Source organism: Myotis brandtii, unplaced genomic scaffold (assembly GCF_000412655.1).
Source record: "Myotis brandtii unplaced genomic scaffold, ASM41265v1 scaffold149, whole genome shotgun sequence".
Lineage (NCBI taxonomy): Eukaryota > Metazoa > Chordata > Mammalia > Chiroptera > Vespertilionidae > Myotis > Myotis brandtii.
The window spans coordinates 1078301-1096071 of NW_005355385.1; the positions used below are offsets into that span (position 1 = coordinate 1078301).

At 39.5% G+C, this 17771-nt stretch overlaps 1 protein-coding gene across 1 annotated transcript in view; it reads left to right on the forward strand.

The window, feature by feature from the left end:
- UHRF2 (ubiquitin-like with PHD and ring finger domains 2, E3 ubiquitin protein ligase) overlaps nucleotides 1-17771 on the forward strand; it is a 59367-nt gene that overhangs the window by 27054 nt on the left and 14542 nt on the right. Inside the window, exons 5-9 of the mRNA XM_014535713.1 lie at nucleotides 4804-4913; nucleotides 7428-7611; nucleotides 10539-10662; nucleotides 12434-12541; nucleotides 15422-15526. Of these exons, the coding sequence (XP_014391199.1) occupies nucleotides 4804-4913; nucleotides 7428-7611; nucleotides 10539-10662; nucleotides 12434-12541; nucleotides 15422-15526 (631 nt within the window). The remainder of the gene's footprint in view (nucleotides 1-4803; nucleotides 4914-7427; nucleotides 7612-10538; nucleotides 10663-12433; nucleotides 12542-15421; nucleotides 15527-17771) is intronic.

The following is a 17771-nucleotide window of genomic DNA, read 5'->3' on the forward strand; positions in this document are numbered from 1 at the left end:
CAGGCTGGCCACACCCCCTTTAGGGTGGGGGGTCCCCACTGGGGTGCCTGGCCAGTCTGGGTGAGAGGCTGAGGGCTGTTTTTAGGCTGGCCAAGCCCCCCCGGCGACGGAAGCTCCCAGCCTCTCATTTTTTCCTTTTTTCTTTTTTTTTAATTCTAGGATTTATTTACCTTCTATAATTGAAACTTCGTTGCTTTGAGTGGAGCTCAGAGCCAGTCTTGGCAGGCGGGAAGCTTGGCTTCCTCCATCATTGGGGCAACCAAGCCTCCTGCTTGCTCCAGCTCCATGGCTGCCGGCCGCCATCTTGGTTGGGTTAATTTGCATATAGTCGCTCTGATTGGCAGGTGGGCGTGGCTTAAGGTGTAGCAAAGGTGTGGTCAATTTGCATGTTTGTCTTTTATTAGTGTAGATTACATATTATGGATATATCTATGATAACATTGAGGTAACAAATCTGGGATCAAGCATCTGCTTATGGTTAATAATAAAGCAGCAGTCTATAAACTACAGCCCACTGACTGCCTGTTGTTATGAAAAGTTTATTGAATCACAGCAATGCCCATTCATTTATGTATTCTCTATGGCTGTTTTTGTACTCAACAGAATTGTTGGGTCGTTGGAACTGAGACTATCTTGGCTTTTAAAACCTAAACTACTTACCCTATTACCCTTGATGGGAAAATGTTTGCTGACTCCTAAGATAAAGAAAAAGAATGTTGTGTGATGTGCTGAAAATAGTTTATATTTTAGAAAACAGTTGCAGAACTTTATCCAAACACAAGTGTGATTTTATTGCCAGAATTAGGATGCGACTCAATTATAGACTTCCAAGCCACTTGAAATTCTGATATGGATACAAATCATGAAGAAAAGGAGAAAGCACCTATATAAATTGGTTATATAGGAAGTCTTATAAGGTACTTGAGTGCAGGAAGTACAAAAAAGCATGTATACACAATAGGAGAAGATAGCAGTACATCACATTGAGCTAAAAAAACAAACAAAAAAAACTTCCCCAAGTGATTCCGAGGTACAGAATCACTTATGGTTAATAAGTGATTTGGGGGACTACAAGTAAGATTGAGTAGAAATTATAGATGGGCAGATACTAGCTCACTAGAGAGAAAAATTATGTGATAGTTATCCTAACAGTAAAACACACTGTCCTATAAAGCATTATGTTCTTTGTCATTTAATTTTTTACTAGACATGTTAAGGACACAAAGCCAAAAAGGATCCAGTGTGACTTGTGGATTGGAATTTTTTTTTTTATGGTTAGAAATCTTTTCCCCTCACTGGAAATAGTGGGTAAATAATTGGAGTGAATGTATTCTGCTATTGATAGACACACAGTGCTGCCATGACATTATATGTGTCCCAGTGCTTACGTTGCATTAATTTTTGTAGTGCACATCTTGTGCAGAGGTAGAATTGCTTGGTTGTAAAAACTGTGCATCTTCAACTTTAATAGATAGAACCAAATATTTAAGTAGTTGTACTGGATTATATATACTTCCATAACAATATGAAAATTCCCTTTTTATTTCCCTGATGACTAATGACATTAAGAACCTCATGCTTATTGGCAATTTGGATATCTTTTGTGAGGACCAAACATTGGTGTTTTATTGTTACTTGGGGAGTCTGTCTTACTGAGTTCTAATTGTGGAAACTTGACCATTTCAGTTATATGTGGAGAAAATATCTTCTCCAATCCTATGGCTTATCTTTTCTCTTTAATGCTTGCATAGTGTTCTTAATTTTAAATAGTTGAATTTATCAAACATTTTTTCTTAAGCTTATACTTTCTATAAGAAACCTTCTTGCTTAAGAAACTTTCTAGAGTTGAGGGGTTATGGATGGTGGGATGAAACGAGTGAAGATATTCAAAAGGTACAAACTTCCAGTTATGAATGGTATGAATACCATGGTGACTATAGTTAACATTAGTGTATTGTGTATTTGAAAGTTGCTAAGATAGTAGATCTTAAAAATTCTCATCAAGAAAAAAAAATCATAACTATGTGAGGTAATGGATGTTAACTAAACCTTTTGTGGTAATCATTTGTCAGTGTATATATATGTTAGATTATTATGTCATATACTTTAACTTATACCATGCTATGTCAATTATATCTCAATAAAATATAGAAGAGGGAGGGAGAAACTTTTCCCTACCCAGAAAGCATAAAGACACTCCACTGTTACCTTTAAAAACTTGTGGTTGTGCCTTTCTCTAGGTCTTTCATTTACTTGGAGTAGGTTTTTGTGTACAGTGTGAGGGTTTAACTTACCTTGATTTTTTAAGTGTATGTGCTGCTGAAACGAACACTAACTTACCATGATATACATGGATAATAACTTACCATTAATCGAGAAGCCCACTTTTCCCTCATTGATCTTCAGTATCTTTATATTTGATACAGCCTTCAGGTCACTATTTTGTAACATTCCCAGCCATCCCTCTTGTGCCTCCTCACTTCCTACCAGTCTCTATGTGGTCTCTATTTTCCATGCTTAGTTATCACGGTTCTCTCCAGCTAGTCTTTAGTTGATTATTCAGGATGGTTTTTCTGTATTTTAGTTGTAATTCCACTTTGGTCCTGGGAGCATGTCAGTGTAGCTTCCACTTCCTCCGCCACCATTTTTGAATTCTCTTGAAGTTTTTCTTTATGGAATTACTAGAGGCCTGGTGCACAAAATTCATGCATGGGTGCAGTCCCTGAGATGTGGTGAGCAGGGTCGGACGCTGCGGGCTGGGGCATAGTGTGGGCCTCTGGGCCGCCCAGCCGTGCCACATGGAAGCTGGGCGGGCAGCGTGCTCTCTCCCTCGCAGACCAGCTCCTGCACAAACCCACGGGGAGCCCAGCCGGCCCTTGTGGTCCTGGTGGCTGCAACCTGGCTCACTTGGAAGAGGCCGCACGGGTGCGGGGCTGGTTCCTCGTGGGTGCCCAGCACCTGAGCGCGGGGGCTGCCCTGGCATCCCAGAGAGGGTAACAGGGGGAGTGAGAGCGAGCTTGGCGGACACTCCACATTCTCACCACACCTCCATCCCCATCACCTCCACCCCAGGTAGCCAGCGAGAGGTCGCAGTGCGTCGCCGGCACCTGCCATGTTCCGCACTGCCCTCTGGTAGTCAGTGCACATCATAGCGAGCGGTCGAACTCCTAGTCGAAAGACCACCCGAAGGGACAATTTGCATATTAGGCTTTTATTATATAGGATTCCAGCAAATAAATGAGCAGGGAATGATAGAACTGGAATATCACCATTTTCTAACCCCCAGTGAGTTAATCTAGGCGTTGAGCATCTGTCACTGCTGTCTTAGGAAAAGACAACTAAATAATTAGGTGCTTTCTGGTGGAAATAGACCTATTAAATAGTTTTACCAAAATAAATGAACATGGATTTGATTAAATATTTTGTAAAGGTCCAGATAGTAAATAGTTTAATCTTTGGTGGCCAGATGGTCTCTGTCAAAACTACTCAAATCTGCCATTGTGTCAGGAAACCAGCCATTGGGAATACCTAAATGAGTAGGTGTAACTCTGTTTCAGTAAAACTTTACTTACAAAAAAAAAACTTTACTTACAAAAACAAGCAATGGACCAAGTTTTTTGTCCACTGCTCTGCATCTAACTACCAATTTACTGGAAATATAAACAACAGAAAAAAACTAAACTACACTGGGAATGCAAATATCTAAATCAAGACTGTGGGAAACTATAGGACAAATGATGGGAGTTCTTCAACAGGTTGCAAGGAAGAAAGAGATGGTGTGGGAATTTATAGTCTTTAAAACTCTAGCAAAACTATACATTTGTCTATGCAGTTTTCCTGCATTTGTTTATATTTGACATTAATAGTTCTAAAAGGGTGAAAGGATGGAAAATATCATTTAGCAAATGCTAACTAAATACACACACAGACACACACACACACACACACACACACACACACACACACACACGTACACTTTTGGTACCAAAAGTACGAGTAGAGACACGACATTTCATAAGAAGCTTTAAGAATTCTAAATCTGTATATACCCAGTGACATAGCTTCAAAAATATAAAGCAAAACTTGACAAATTAAAAGGAGAAATATATTCAATCATAACAGGAAACTTTGAAGAAGTATATGCAAACAGGCATAGATTGTTTCCATGAAAAATATGTCTTAGTATTTGAAAGACTTTTAAAAATCTTCACCCAACATGCTTACACATGATTGATTTTTAGAAGGTAAGGGAGAGAGAGAAAGAGAAACATCAGTTGGTTGCCTTCTGTATGTGTCCCTACCAAGGATCAAACCCACAACGTAGGTATGTGCCCTGACCAGGAATGAAAGCCACAACCTTTTGGTGTACAGGACAATGTTCCAACCAACTGAGCCACACTGGCAAGGGCTGAAAGACTTCTTTTTAATTATGTCATATTTTTACCTAGAAACTCACTGTATTTATTGGAAATATGTTTCAATCTTTCATTTTAATTGAGAGTATCATTTATCTAGTCTTTAAATTAAATTTGTGAGATAGCTATCTTCTTACCAGATAATCTAAGGGAAGTGTCTAAATTTTTTCTTAATATTACATTAAAGTTACACTTAACTTTGAATATTAACTGATTACTATTGGACTTTTTTTTCTATTGGAAATAATAACTCGGAGTATTTGGAATAACTATAATCCCAATTAGTAAATAGACAAAGTTCAGTGAATTTTTACACCTGACTTAATTATCGTTTGCATCTGAGTAGATTTTGTTGGCAGAAGTTAACCTTTCTTCCTTTTTCAAACAGGGGTCCCGATGGAAAATTAAATGACTGCCAGATAAAATTTGTAAATGAAATCTACAAGATCGAGAAACCTGGAGCCCATCCTCTATCATTGGCAGATGGAAAGTTTTTAAGTATGAACTTTTTTCTGGGCTTAGACTACATGTATTGTACGTGATTGGCATTTTAATTGGCCAGGGAATAACTTTTAAGGAAGTATAAAACTTAGCCCATACAATTTTATTTTCAGGATAGCCGTTTTAAGATCCATTTTGGTCTAATGGATTTCTTGCATGATAAAATTTGTTTTCAGAGAAATATTTTCTCTTCTTGGCATTTTATTGCCATTTTCTCTACTATAGGTTCTGTTCAAATAAAAATATAGGTTCTGTTCAAATAAAAATTATATTTCAGTAATTTTATGGCCATCCAAGATTAATTTACTAATGAGACCTATTTTTATACCAGTAGAGCCTAAGAATAGTAGTGCTGACTGATCCTTGAATTTCTAGGAGGTAGTAAATGAGATTTATATAATCATTGAAAGGTATTCCTACCTCTTCATTGTACATATTTTACTGCTTAATATCATGCATCTAGTTGGTAACAGGTATGACTAGATTCTAGGTCTTTTCATTTATGATTCAATTGCTGTCTTTCCAAATAGATTAGTGTCTCACACTCTTAATTCTGGATTTTTTTGTGGAGAGCAATCCATTGATTTTATGCCACATGTCAGTGTTTAATATATTCTGGAAAAGAACTGTTCAAGACAAAAGAGATCCTGTCTAACCTCTTCTTACCCCAATTGTGCAAGATTATAAGACAAAAACTTTAACAGACCAATAAATAGACTTTCACGTTACCTATCTAAGCCCTTCCAATTTTTTTTATTGTTATTCCTCACCCAAGGATATTATTTTTCCATTGATTTTTAGAGAGAGTGGAAAGGAGGGGGAGAGATGGAGAGAGAAACATCGATGTGAAAGAGACATCAGTTGGTTGCCTCCTGCGCGCGTCCCTACCAGGGCCGAGGATTGAGCTTGCAACCAATGTATGTGCCCTTGACTGGAATCAAACCTGGGACCCTCCTCAGTCTGTGGGCCAGTGCTCTATCCATTGAGCAAAACTGACTAGGGCAGCCCTTCTAATTTTTTAAGGCTGCAGTGCTAATAATATGTCTAGATTTGAGTTAAGAACCTTAAAGCAGCGATCGCCAACCTTTCGGACCTCATGGACCATCAGTGGTCCACGGACCACCGGTTGGTGAATGCTGCTCCAAAGGTTTCCTTAAACCAGCAGTCGCCAACCTCTTGGACCTCGGACCACCAGTGGTCCGCAGACCACCGGTTGGCGACTGCTGCCTTAAAGCATACTCTGTATGACTATTTGTATGGTTATATCTTAAGAAAAAAGGTAACTTGATGAGTAAACCTACTTAATGTGACTAGGTTTTTCTCATGTCTGTTTTCTCCCACTCAGTATGTCTGTTCTCTGTCTAATACTAATCACTTTATAGCTACAACTTTGCACTTGTGTGTAAAGAAACCATTTCAGAGCCACATCCAGACTTCCATTGATCAGATCACTCACTCCCCAACCAAAACTCTAAACATGCCTTTTAGGTTTCTTGTATTTCCATTACTTACGTGTTAAGCTACCTTAGTGGAAGTGAAACAAAAGTATCTTTATTGACAAGAACAGGCAGCTGTCAGTCAAAAAGTTAGCACTAAAATCAGTAGCCTTTTCTCTTTTTTTCTTCTTCTATTCCCTTTGTCAAGTACTTTCCCCCATTTTCCTTATATTGGTAGATTAGTTCTGATATGGTAAATTTCCTTACAGATGTACATACTATATAAATTCAAGTAATATAGAACTCCCAGGAGGCAATCATGCTAACAGCATATGTCATTTCTAGACATCTTCTTCTATATGATTTATCTTTGTATATTTAAATAATTCTGTGTTATTTAAAAATTATTTCCTTTTTGAAATGTGGCTTCCTCTATATTAATACTTCTTGTAAGTTGACATAAAATCTATCCAACTGTTCCTCTTTTGATTGACACTTAATATTAACTTTTGGTATTATGAACATTACTGTAAGACTTTTTGGGTGTACCTATGTATATTTTAAAATTCTAAGGGAACACTTTGTCAAAAGGTGTTTGGATTTAGATAGGGAAGGGACAATAAATGGTACTTCTTAACTTGCCAGAGTTTTGAACCAATTGATAAGTTGGATAAAATCAACTGAGTTATAAATGCCACTTATTCAACAAAGTATTGTATTTCCCTTGAAATTATAAGATATGGTGTCCTAGTGAGTTCACTGCATTGGTGCACATTTGGGAAACCATGAGTCTAGTCAATATAAATTTTTAAGACAGAAGTGCATTATCCTCATGATGGAGTGTAGTTAGATTTATTACTGACACATGCCTGGGCCCCGTCCCTGAAAATTTGATTCATAAATCTAAAATGAGACTCATGCACTTTAATTATTAAAGTCCCATACTCTGATTAATTCTTATGCTTCCTTTCTCGTCATTAAAAAAGCTGTGGTATTTTTATGGGTTTTTCTTTAGAAGATTCATAGATACAAAAATGATTTTAAGACTAGGCTTGCTGTATTGTGTTCTTATTAGGGAGAAATGAACCTGAATGTAACTTTTGTCGCGGAGACCCAGATAAAAACTGCCATAATTGCTCCTGTCGTGAATGTGGTGAAAAACAGGACCCAAGCATGCAGCTTCTTTGTGATGAATGTAACCTGGCCTATCATATTTACTGCCTGAACCCACCTTTGGATAAGGTCCCTGAAGAGGAATGGTATGATTATCAGGGTTTTTTTGTTGTTACCACGTTTAAAATTGAATGTGAAATAGATATTTGAACTGCCAAACATAGATTTCCAAAGATGCATAATTTATATTAAAGTACAATGTATTATGGCCTTAATACTTTTATTCAGTTATTACAACAGCTTCTGAACTGGTCTCTAGCTCCATATTTAATGCCTTCAGTCTCTGCTCCAATACAGAGTCTATATTCTAAAGACACATGGCATTTCTAATCACTCTTAGCACACATACAACACTGATGTATTTCCTTTATAGCACTTAGCACTTTTCTGAAATTGATTCACTGTATGGACTAGTTTTCCTTAACTACTATGTATAGACACTTGGATCACAAACATTTGCTCTTACTCATCAAAATAGTGCCTGGCATTAGGTTCTTAACAAACCTGATGAAGGAATGGATTCCAGGGGTGACTTTAGGATCATATAATTAGAAAATTGTCTTAGATTACACTATGGAATATATCCACATTGATACTAAGATCCTTCACTTCACCTGGACCTCCTTAACCTTACATCTTTTCTACTTCTCTAAATCATGTTTGGATATTTAATCTCTGAACTTATTTTTTCATCAGACAGATAATACCTGCTTTAACCATAAGATCTTTGATAAAATTTTCATTATGAAGGTTAGCACAACAGGTAATATACATTCTTAAAAAAATGGTTTTTGGAAGATTTCTTGATTTCCTAATTAGGAGGGATTTCACTTAATAGTATTTATTGCCTTCTTATACATAATTTTGCCTTGAATTTGTGTCTGTATCTCACAGCCTAACTTTGCTCTATAGATAATTATGAAATGGAAAGTATAGACAAATTTAAAATTAATGGGAGTGGCCAGACGATCTTTATTAAGATACTAGAGGCCCAGTACATGACATTCATGCATTGGGGCGGGGGGGTCCCTCAGCCCTGCCTGGGCCCTCTCACAGTCCGGGACCCCTCGCTCCTTACTACCCACCTGCAGCACAGGTGGGAGAGGCTCCCGTGGCATTCCCGTTTGAGAGCGCACTGACCTTCAGGGGGCAGCTCATTGTTGAGTGTCTGCCCCCTGGTGGTCAGTGCGCATCATAACGACCAGTCATTCCACCGTTTGGTCGATTTGCATATTGGCCTTTTATTGTATAGGATTCCATTCCTTGGTGACACAGAATAGCCCATTTCATGCTATAGACATACTTTGCTTTTTAGAAATGATTTAAGACGGCTTATAATGATATATAGGCATATAGTAGGTCCTCAGGTTATGTCAGAGATCGGTTCCTATGGCATGACGTAACACAATTTTTGCCGTAAGTCGGAACCCACCTACATAAGCACCTACGTCGCTCACATGGAGCACATACACAGCAGTAATGAAGTGAAACAGTAAAAAAAATTTAAAAGAAAGATAACAATTCCTGACCTTTACTTGTGGTAAATAAATAATAAAAAACATAAAGCACATATGTACATACATCAAAATGACGGAATTTTTTTTTATAAATAAATGGGAGATGGCGACATAACCACAAAACGACGTACATCGAGTTCGATGTAACCCGAGCACTGCCTGTACTTTATTTTGTTGTGCTTCACAGATGTCTTTTACACATTGAAGGCAAGACACTGCCAGAAAACAGATTATAACTTGATTTATTGCAATACTCACTTTATTGCAGTGGTCTGCCTGTACAGGTTACAGCAGTGTAACCAACTACAAATAAGCTAAAGGACAAACAAGTACAAAGAATTAAAATTGAACTAGGGCTAAGGCTAATATAAACATCCTTAAATACTTGTTATAGTAGACTTTACATTTTTCGCTTGAGAATCCTAATAACCAATTTAGATGGGAGATGTTTGGGTTGCATACATAGTTCAATGTTCAGTCTAGAACAGCCGTGGGCAAACTATGGCCCGCGGGCCGGATCCGGCCCGTTTGAAATGAATAAAACTAAAAAAAAAAAAGAAGACCGTACCCTTTTATTAGTTCACACAAACACTCCATCCATGCTTTTGTTCTGGCCCTCCGGTCCAGTTTAAGAACCCATTGTGGCCCTCGAGTCAAAAAGTTTGCCCACCCCTGGTCTAGAATCATCTATTATGTGAATAATTTTCATTCTCAGGGTTAGTGGTAAGATAATTCCATTTGAATTGGACAGCTGTGTCTGGCTTTTGAATTAAATTTGAGAATTTATGATAGTAAAATATTTTATGTTCTCTAAGAGAGTGACAACTTTTTGTTTTGTTGTTTTGACCAGCCTAAACCATGTAAATATTTTGAAAACTTTAATACTTAAGTGCCAGCTGAAGCTCTATAGTATACACTGATTATAATATCTTAAAACTCATTCTACCCTACAAAGGCCATTATTTTGTTACTAGAGGCCTGCTGCATGGATTCGTGCATGGGTGGGGTCCTCAGCCTGGCCTGCGCCCTCTCCCAGTCTGGGGATCGGGCCCAAACCCAGCAGTCCAACATCCTCCCGAGGGATGTAGCAGTGCCAAAGTGGCAGGTGGCCGGGGATGACCCCAGCCAGGGCCGGGCGCAGCTCCGCTGCCACTCATCCCAGCCCTGCTGCACCTGCTGCTGCTGCTGCTGCCGCCTGGTAGCGCTGCCACGGAGATGGGAGAGGCTCCCACTGCCACAGCTGCGCTCACCAGCCATGAGCCCGACTTCTGGCTGAGCAGCGCTCCCACTGTGGGAGCACACTGACCACCAGGGGCAGCTCCTGCATTGAACATCTGCCCCCTGGTGGTCAGTGTGCATCATAGTGACCAGTCATTTGGTCATAATGGCCACGTAGGCTTTTATATATATAGATTGGCTTTAATACAGTATTATCAGAATTCTCTCTCTCTCTCTCTCTCTCTCTCTCTCTCTCTCTCTCTCTCTTTTTTTTTAAGGTATTGTCCTTCCTGTAAAACTGATTCCAGTGAAGTTGTAAAGGCTGGTGAAAAACTTAAGATGAGTAAAAAGAAAGCAAAGATGCCATCAGCTAGTACCGGAAGCCGGAGAGATTGGGGCAGGGTAAAGAAAAAAGTCTCCCTTTTTTTCCTAGTTATAATATTTATAATAACTATAATGCAAGTTATAATAACAATAGTAGTAATGGTATAAATGGTACTGTTAGTATCAGAAATATTAACAAATATGTTGTTTAATGATATTAATTGTTAATTTATAGTTATTACTAGGGGCCCCGTGCACAATCGGGGTCGGGGAGGGACCGCGGGAGGGCTCCGGGGTGTGTCTGGCCCATCTCGCCCAGTCCCCAGCAGCAAGCTGTACCCCAGCAGCAAGCTAACCTACCGGTTGGAGTATCTGCCCCCTGGTGGTCAGTGCATGTCATAGCGACTGATTGAACGAACAGTCGGACACTTAGCATATTAGGCTTTTATTATATAGGACTAGAGGCCCGGTGCACAAAAATTTGTGCACTCGGGTGTCCCTCAGCCCAGCCTGTGCCCTCTCGCAGTCTGGGACCCCTCGGGGGATGACCACCTGCTGCCTTAAGCCTGCTCCCTGGGGGATTGGGCCTACGCTGGCAATCAGACATCCCTCTGGCAGTCCAGCAGCCCTTGGGGGATGTCCACTTGCCAGTGGGGAGCAGACCTAAGCTGCAGTCTGACATCCTTAGCGCTGCTGAGGAGGCAGGAGAGGCTCCCACCACCACCGCTGTACTGGCAGCCATCAGCCTGGCTTGTGGCTGAGCAGAGCTCCCCCATGTGGGAGGGCACTGACCACCAGAGGGCAGCTCCTGCATTGAGCGTCTGGCCCCTGGTGGTCAGTGTGTGTCATAGTGACCAGTCATTCCCAGTCTTTCTGCTGTTAGGGTCAGTTTGCATATTACCCTTTTACTATATAGGATAGAGGCCTGGTGCATGGGTGGGGGTGGCTGGTTTGCCCTGAAGGGTGTCCTGGATCAGGGTGGGGGTCCCACTTGGGTGTCTGGCCAGCCTGGGTGAGGGGCTGATGGCTGTTTGCAGCTGGTCACACCCCCTTCTGGGTGGGGGTCCCCACTGGGGTGCCTGGCCAGCCTGGATGAGGGGATGATGGCTGTTTGCAGCTGGTCACACCCCCTTCAGGGTGGGGGTCCCCACTGGGGTGCCTGGCCAGCCTGGATGAGGGGATGATGGCTGTTTGCAGCTGGTCACACACCCTTCAGGGTGGGGGTCCCCACTGGGGTGCCTGGCCAGCCTGGATGAGGGGATGATGGCTGTTTGCAGCTGCTCACACACCCTTCAGGGTGGGGGTCCCCACTGGGGTGCCTGGCCAGCCTGGATGAGGGGATGATGGCTGTTTGCAGCTGCTCACACACCCTTCAGGGTGGGGGTCCCCACTGGGGTGCCTGGCCAGCCTGGATGAGGGGATGATGGCTGTTTGCAGCTGCTCACACACCCTTCAGGGTGGGGGTCCCCACTGGGGTGCCTGGCCAGCCTGGATGAGGGGATGATGGCTGTTTGCAGCTGCTCACACACCCTTCAGGGTGGGGGTCCCCACTGGGGTGCCTGGCCAGCCTGGATGAGGGGATGATGGCTGTTTGCAGCTGCTCACACACCCTTCAGGGTGGTGGTGGTTAATTTGCATATCTCGCTGATTAGCCAATGGGAAGCGTAGCAGAGGTATGGTTAATTTCAATCTTTGTCTATTATTAGATAGGATAATTGTCCATTGAACTTAACATGAATTGTTTTATATTGTTAATCATATAGTTGGGTTTATATTCACAAGTATGGGATTTAAGGGCTTTAAGATTTAACATAACTGATTTCTCAAATGGCTGTTCTGTGACTTGTAGGGAATGGCCTGTGTTGGTCGCACTAAAGAATGTACCATTGTTCCTTCTAATCATTATGGACCTATTCCTGGGATTCCAGTTGGATCGACTTGGAGATTTAGAGTTCAGGTATTTTTAAAATTGGCTTAGTGGAAAGGGTAAAATTGGATATAGTTCAAATTGTAAAAACTATCACTGCCTGTTGATTATAAATAGACTAACCTATGTAGTAACATATGGTATTCAGTTGTTAGAATGCAAGATTTTCTGTTATAATGGGTAGGCTCTTCCCCATAGTTTAGCAGACAGAGAAACATGCATCATGAAGTTAGTCAGCCTAATTTTATCATTTCTGCCTAATTTCAGCCTTTTTATCATTTAATTTTACTCTTCTGTTATGTGATGTTAGTTAGCATTATTGGTAAGCTTTCTAAAGAAATTTTCTTGCCAAGAGTTTAATATTTGAAATGTTAACTTTTTTTCTTTAAGTCATGTATGTGGTAAGTTCTCATCTAATGTCATTGAACTTCAAAAAGGCTCACTTTAGGTGTTTTCTTTGGGGCTTATCCTCCTGAATGATTGTTAAGGTATTGGTCAGAGGAACTGCCATAAATTCAGGATAAAATTACTTACCTTTTCCCCTTGAAGAAGGCTCTGTTGTATTTATTACTGATTTATTGTTTAGAAGTTTAATTTTATCATTACAGAAAATTTAAGTTTCCAATTAGAGGATATTAAACTTTAAATAAGAGTAGAGTGGTTTTATGTGTGTGTGTGTGTGTGTGTGTGTGTGTGTGTGTGTATTGATTTGAGAGAGAGATTAGAGATTTGTTGTTATACATTCATTGGTTGATTTTTGTTTGTACCCTGACCGGGGATTGAACCCACAACTTTGGCGTATTGAGAAGATGCTCTAGCCAACTGAGGGTCCCGGCCAGGGTCTACAGTGGTAACATTTTAAAATTAAAATAGTGTGATACATATACATAGCTTGAAAAGTTAAATACTAGTACATGGCATATTTTAAAAACCTACCCTTTGTTTGTTCCCATTTTCTATGTGTCAGAGGCAACCACTTTAACATTTTAGTTGTTTTCTTCTGGATTTACCACCTTATTTCTAAATAATGTGTTTAAACTGCTTTTGTCTTCATATATTATTAGTTTTATTAACTTCTATAGAAAATGAATAGTTAAACACACTTTATCCTCCCATCCATGCAGTGGTTTAAATAATTTTGGCTAAATCAGTATTCAGGGTTTATATTATTATGACTTTGGATATGTAAATACAGTAAAAATATTATAAATAAATACAGTATCATAAAATATAAATACAATAAAAACACTTTTTTTATTGATTTTTTTTACAGAGAGGAAGGGAGAGGGATAGAGAGTTAGAAACATCAATGAGAGAGAAACATTGATCAGCTGCCTCCTGCACATCCCCTACTGGGGATGTGCCTGCAACCAAGGTACATGCCCTTGACCGGAATCGAACCCGGGACCCTTCAGGCCGCAGGCCGACGCTCTATCCACTGAGCCAAATCGGTTAGGGCTATTTTAATTTTTTTAAAAATATATTTCAATTGATTTTAGAGAGGAAGAGAGAGATAGAAACATCAATGATGAGAGAGAATCATTGATTGGCTGCCTCCTGCACACTCTCTACTGAGGATCGAGCCCGCAACCTGGCCATGTGCCCTTGATCAGAATGGAACCCAGAACCCTAGAGTCCACAGGCCAATGCTCTATCCACTGAGCCAAACTGGCCAGGGCTGTATTTTTAATTGTCTTTGATTTTGCTTTGATTTTGTGTGTGTGTACCTGTCACTAATTCATTTCCGAATTCTAAAAGCCCCATTAATAAGGTCTAACATGATTTTGAGGTTGTTGGTCTGAGCAACTAAAAGGATGAATTTGCCATTTAGGAAATTGGGGAAGATTCAGAATAGATGTATTTTCTTCAGGGTTGGTGAGGTTGGGAATCAGGTGATCCTATCTTCTGAAGTACCTGGTGTTTCCAAGGACTAATTCCAGGTTCTGTTGCCCATACCAGCTTCTCATGGCTGGTATGTGCCTCTTTCCCTAGCCCACTATTCAGGCATGGGTTTTAGCTCCTTTTCCTCTGCTAAGAACAATTGTATGTTAAGCAGATGAATTATAGTGCTTCTCTGAGGGAGTTTGAAATACACAAAGACGTGACTCGGTTTAGTAAGACAGATGTGAATGTAAATGGAAAAAATAGTAGGCTTTTGAAGAAGTAGAATAGCATGAGTAAACTAAGAAAATGGGTAGCATGTTTGAATAACATTGAGTAGTTTTGGTTCAAACACAGAGGCTCCATGAAGGAGAAGCTGGAGATAAGGAGATAGGAGTCAGATTGAGAGAGGACAATGTGTAATACTTAACTTGGGCTCTATAGACTGACTATCAGACCATTTAATATATTTTAAGCAGATTTCTTCTTAAAAGGATCATTCTGTTTGTGGTGGGTAGAATGGGTTTGAAGGAACAAAACTGGAGGCCGTGAAACAGGGTCTAGTTTAAGCATTAACAACTCAAACTAATATAACCATGAAAGGAGAAAGAGATAGATTTGGGAGATCAAATAAGCAGTATTTGTGACCAAATAAATGGGTTTGAACAATAATGGAGAAGATTGAGGCTAAAATGACCTCTGCCTTTCTGACATGGCTAGGGAACAGTGGCATAATCAAAAATGAAAAATAAGGGAAGAGATCTGTAGCACTGATAGAAAGTTCTTGTTTACCCCAGTTGAGCTATTATTAGCAATAGACAAAAAAAGATTACTTAATGATTATTTTGAAACTCAGAATTCTAAGCTTGAGCACTTTTAGGAATCATTGAGCAAAAAGTAGAACTCTGAGTGACAATGCAGTTCTTAATTGGAGGCTTTTTGGGTCAAAAGGTATATGTGAAAGCATTTTGTAAATGTAACAGTTAATTAACTGTTCAAAGGTATTTTGAGACTCTGTTTATTTTACAGGTGAGTGAAGCAGGTGTACATAGGCCCCATGTTGGTGGAATTCATGGTCGAAGTAATGATGGAGCTTATTCTCTTGTCCTGGCTGGTGGATTTGCAGATGAAGTAGTAAGTCATGATACAACCTTGTACTTTATTTAGAATCTGTTTTGATCATTCAGTAAAATACAGAAGTTATGTCTAGAGCAGCCGTGGGCAAACTACGTTTGAAATGAATAAAACTAAAAAAAAAAAGACCGTACCCTTTTATGTAATGATGTTTACTTTGAATTTATATTAGTTCACACAAACACTCCATCCATGCTTTTGTTCCGGCCCTCCGGTCCAGTTTAAGAACCCATTGTGGCCTTCGAGTCAAAAAGTTTGCCCACCCCTGGTCTAGAGTATATCAAATCCTACCTCTTTTTAATGTAATATTTATGTTGAAGTTCTATACAGGTTACAGGGTAAATCAATTGACAGTATTTAATCTTTGTATTGTTTTGATATATAATCAGTTACCATATATAGTTAACTGGTTATTGCAGTGAAAATACATTCCCTGTAGATCTCATTTTTTAAATTAAACTTGTAATTTTGGGATAACTGTAGATTGACATGTAGTATTAGAAATAGTATAAATATCTTTGTGCTCTTTACCCATTTTCCCTCAATGGCACATTTTACAAAATTATAAAACAATGTCACAGCCAGGATATTGGCATGATACATTCAGAATACAACATTATTTTCCTTACCACAAGTATCCCTCTTGTTGCCCTTTTATAGACACACATACTAGATCTGTTCCCCCAACCCCTGATATGCACTAATCTGTTCGTCATTTCTAAAATTTTTTCACTTCAAAAATCTTTATAAGTGGAATCATGTAGTATGTAACCTTTGGAAATGGCTTTTTTTGCTCAGCATAATTCTCAAACTATGGCATGTATCAATACTTCATTCTTTTTATTGCTGAGTAGTAGTCCATGATACAGGTGCACCACAGTTTGTTTAACCATTCACCTCTAGAAGAACATCTGGGTTATTTATTTTGAATAAAACTCTAACATTTGTGTACGGTTTTGTTGTTTTGCTGATTAAGTCTCCAATTCTCTGGGATAAATGCTCAGAAGTACAGTTGCTGGGTTGTATGGTAGTTGACATGCATATTTTGAAGTTATATCTTTAAGTATTTTTTAGAAATATAAAGAATGTTATATAGCTTATTAAAATCAGCACTTAGTTTTTTGTGTTTTTTTTTTAAGACTCTGTAAGAAAACAAACCAACTAAAGTGGAATCTCTTCAACATATGTTTTTAGCAATTAATAAGTTTTTTTGATCTGGGCTCTGACCTTTGTGTGTGAGACCTTGGCCAAATTATTTAACTCCACTAAACTTCAGTTTCCCCAGGTGTAAAATAGAAAAAATAATAGCATAATTTTATGTCAGAAAGTATTGATTTTTGAATGAAGTAATTTATGTAGTCCTGGGCATATAATAAGGATGCAGACAGTTCTGTGATTTGGATCAGAGCTTATCTTAAATATATGAAACATATAAACCTGTAATTGTAAAACTAAAAATGCGTACCCAGTTAAAGTTAGATGGGTGTTATCACTTCCTGTTTTCCCATCTTTTGAATATATTTACTAGTTAAACATTAAACATTTGTGGAGAAAAAGTGCTAAAGAAGTGTCTTATGCCATTGATTCTAAGTTTATTAAATAATGCAAAGAATAATTTATTTAGGCTTAGAGATTGCCAACTAAGATGTCTCTGGAGATGTTATATTCTGTAAGCATTTCCAATCTTTTGATCTTTTATTGTAGGCAAATCATCTACAGAAGTAATAAATACATAAATATCCTCCTCCTATATAATAAAAGGCTAATATGCAAATCGACCGAACAGCAGAACAGCCAGTTGCAATGACATGCACTGACCACCAGGGGGCAGATGCTCAATGCAGGAGCTGCCCCCTGGTGGTCAGTGCGCTCCCACAGGGGGAGCACCGCTCACAGCTGGTGAGAACAGTGGCAGTGGCAGGAGCCTCTCCCACCTCTGCGGCAGCGCTAAGGATGTCTGACTGACGGCTTAGGCCCGTGGGGAGTGGGCCTGAGCCAGCAGTCGGACATCCCCCAAGGGCTCCTGGACTGCAAGGGGGCGCAGGCCAGGCTGAGGGACACACACACACAGTGCACAAATGTCATGCACTGGGCCTCTAGTATAATAAATACATAATAAATGTGTTATGGAGAATTTTTAAAATGGTACTCCAAGCTAATATTGATAAGTTTATTTTAACAACACTAAGTTAAATGAAATAATATTCCCAACCCATAAGAGCTAATTTTGTAACATTCTATAAAT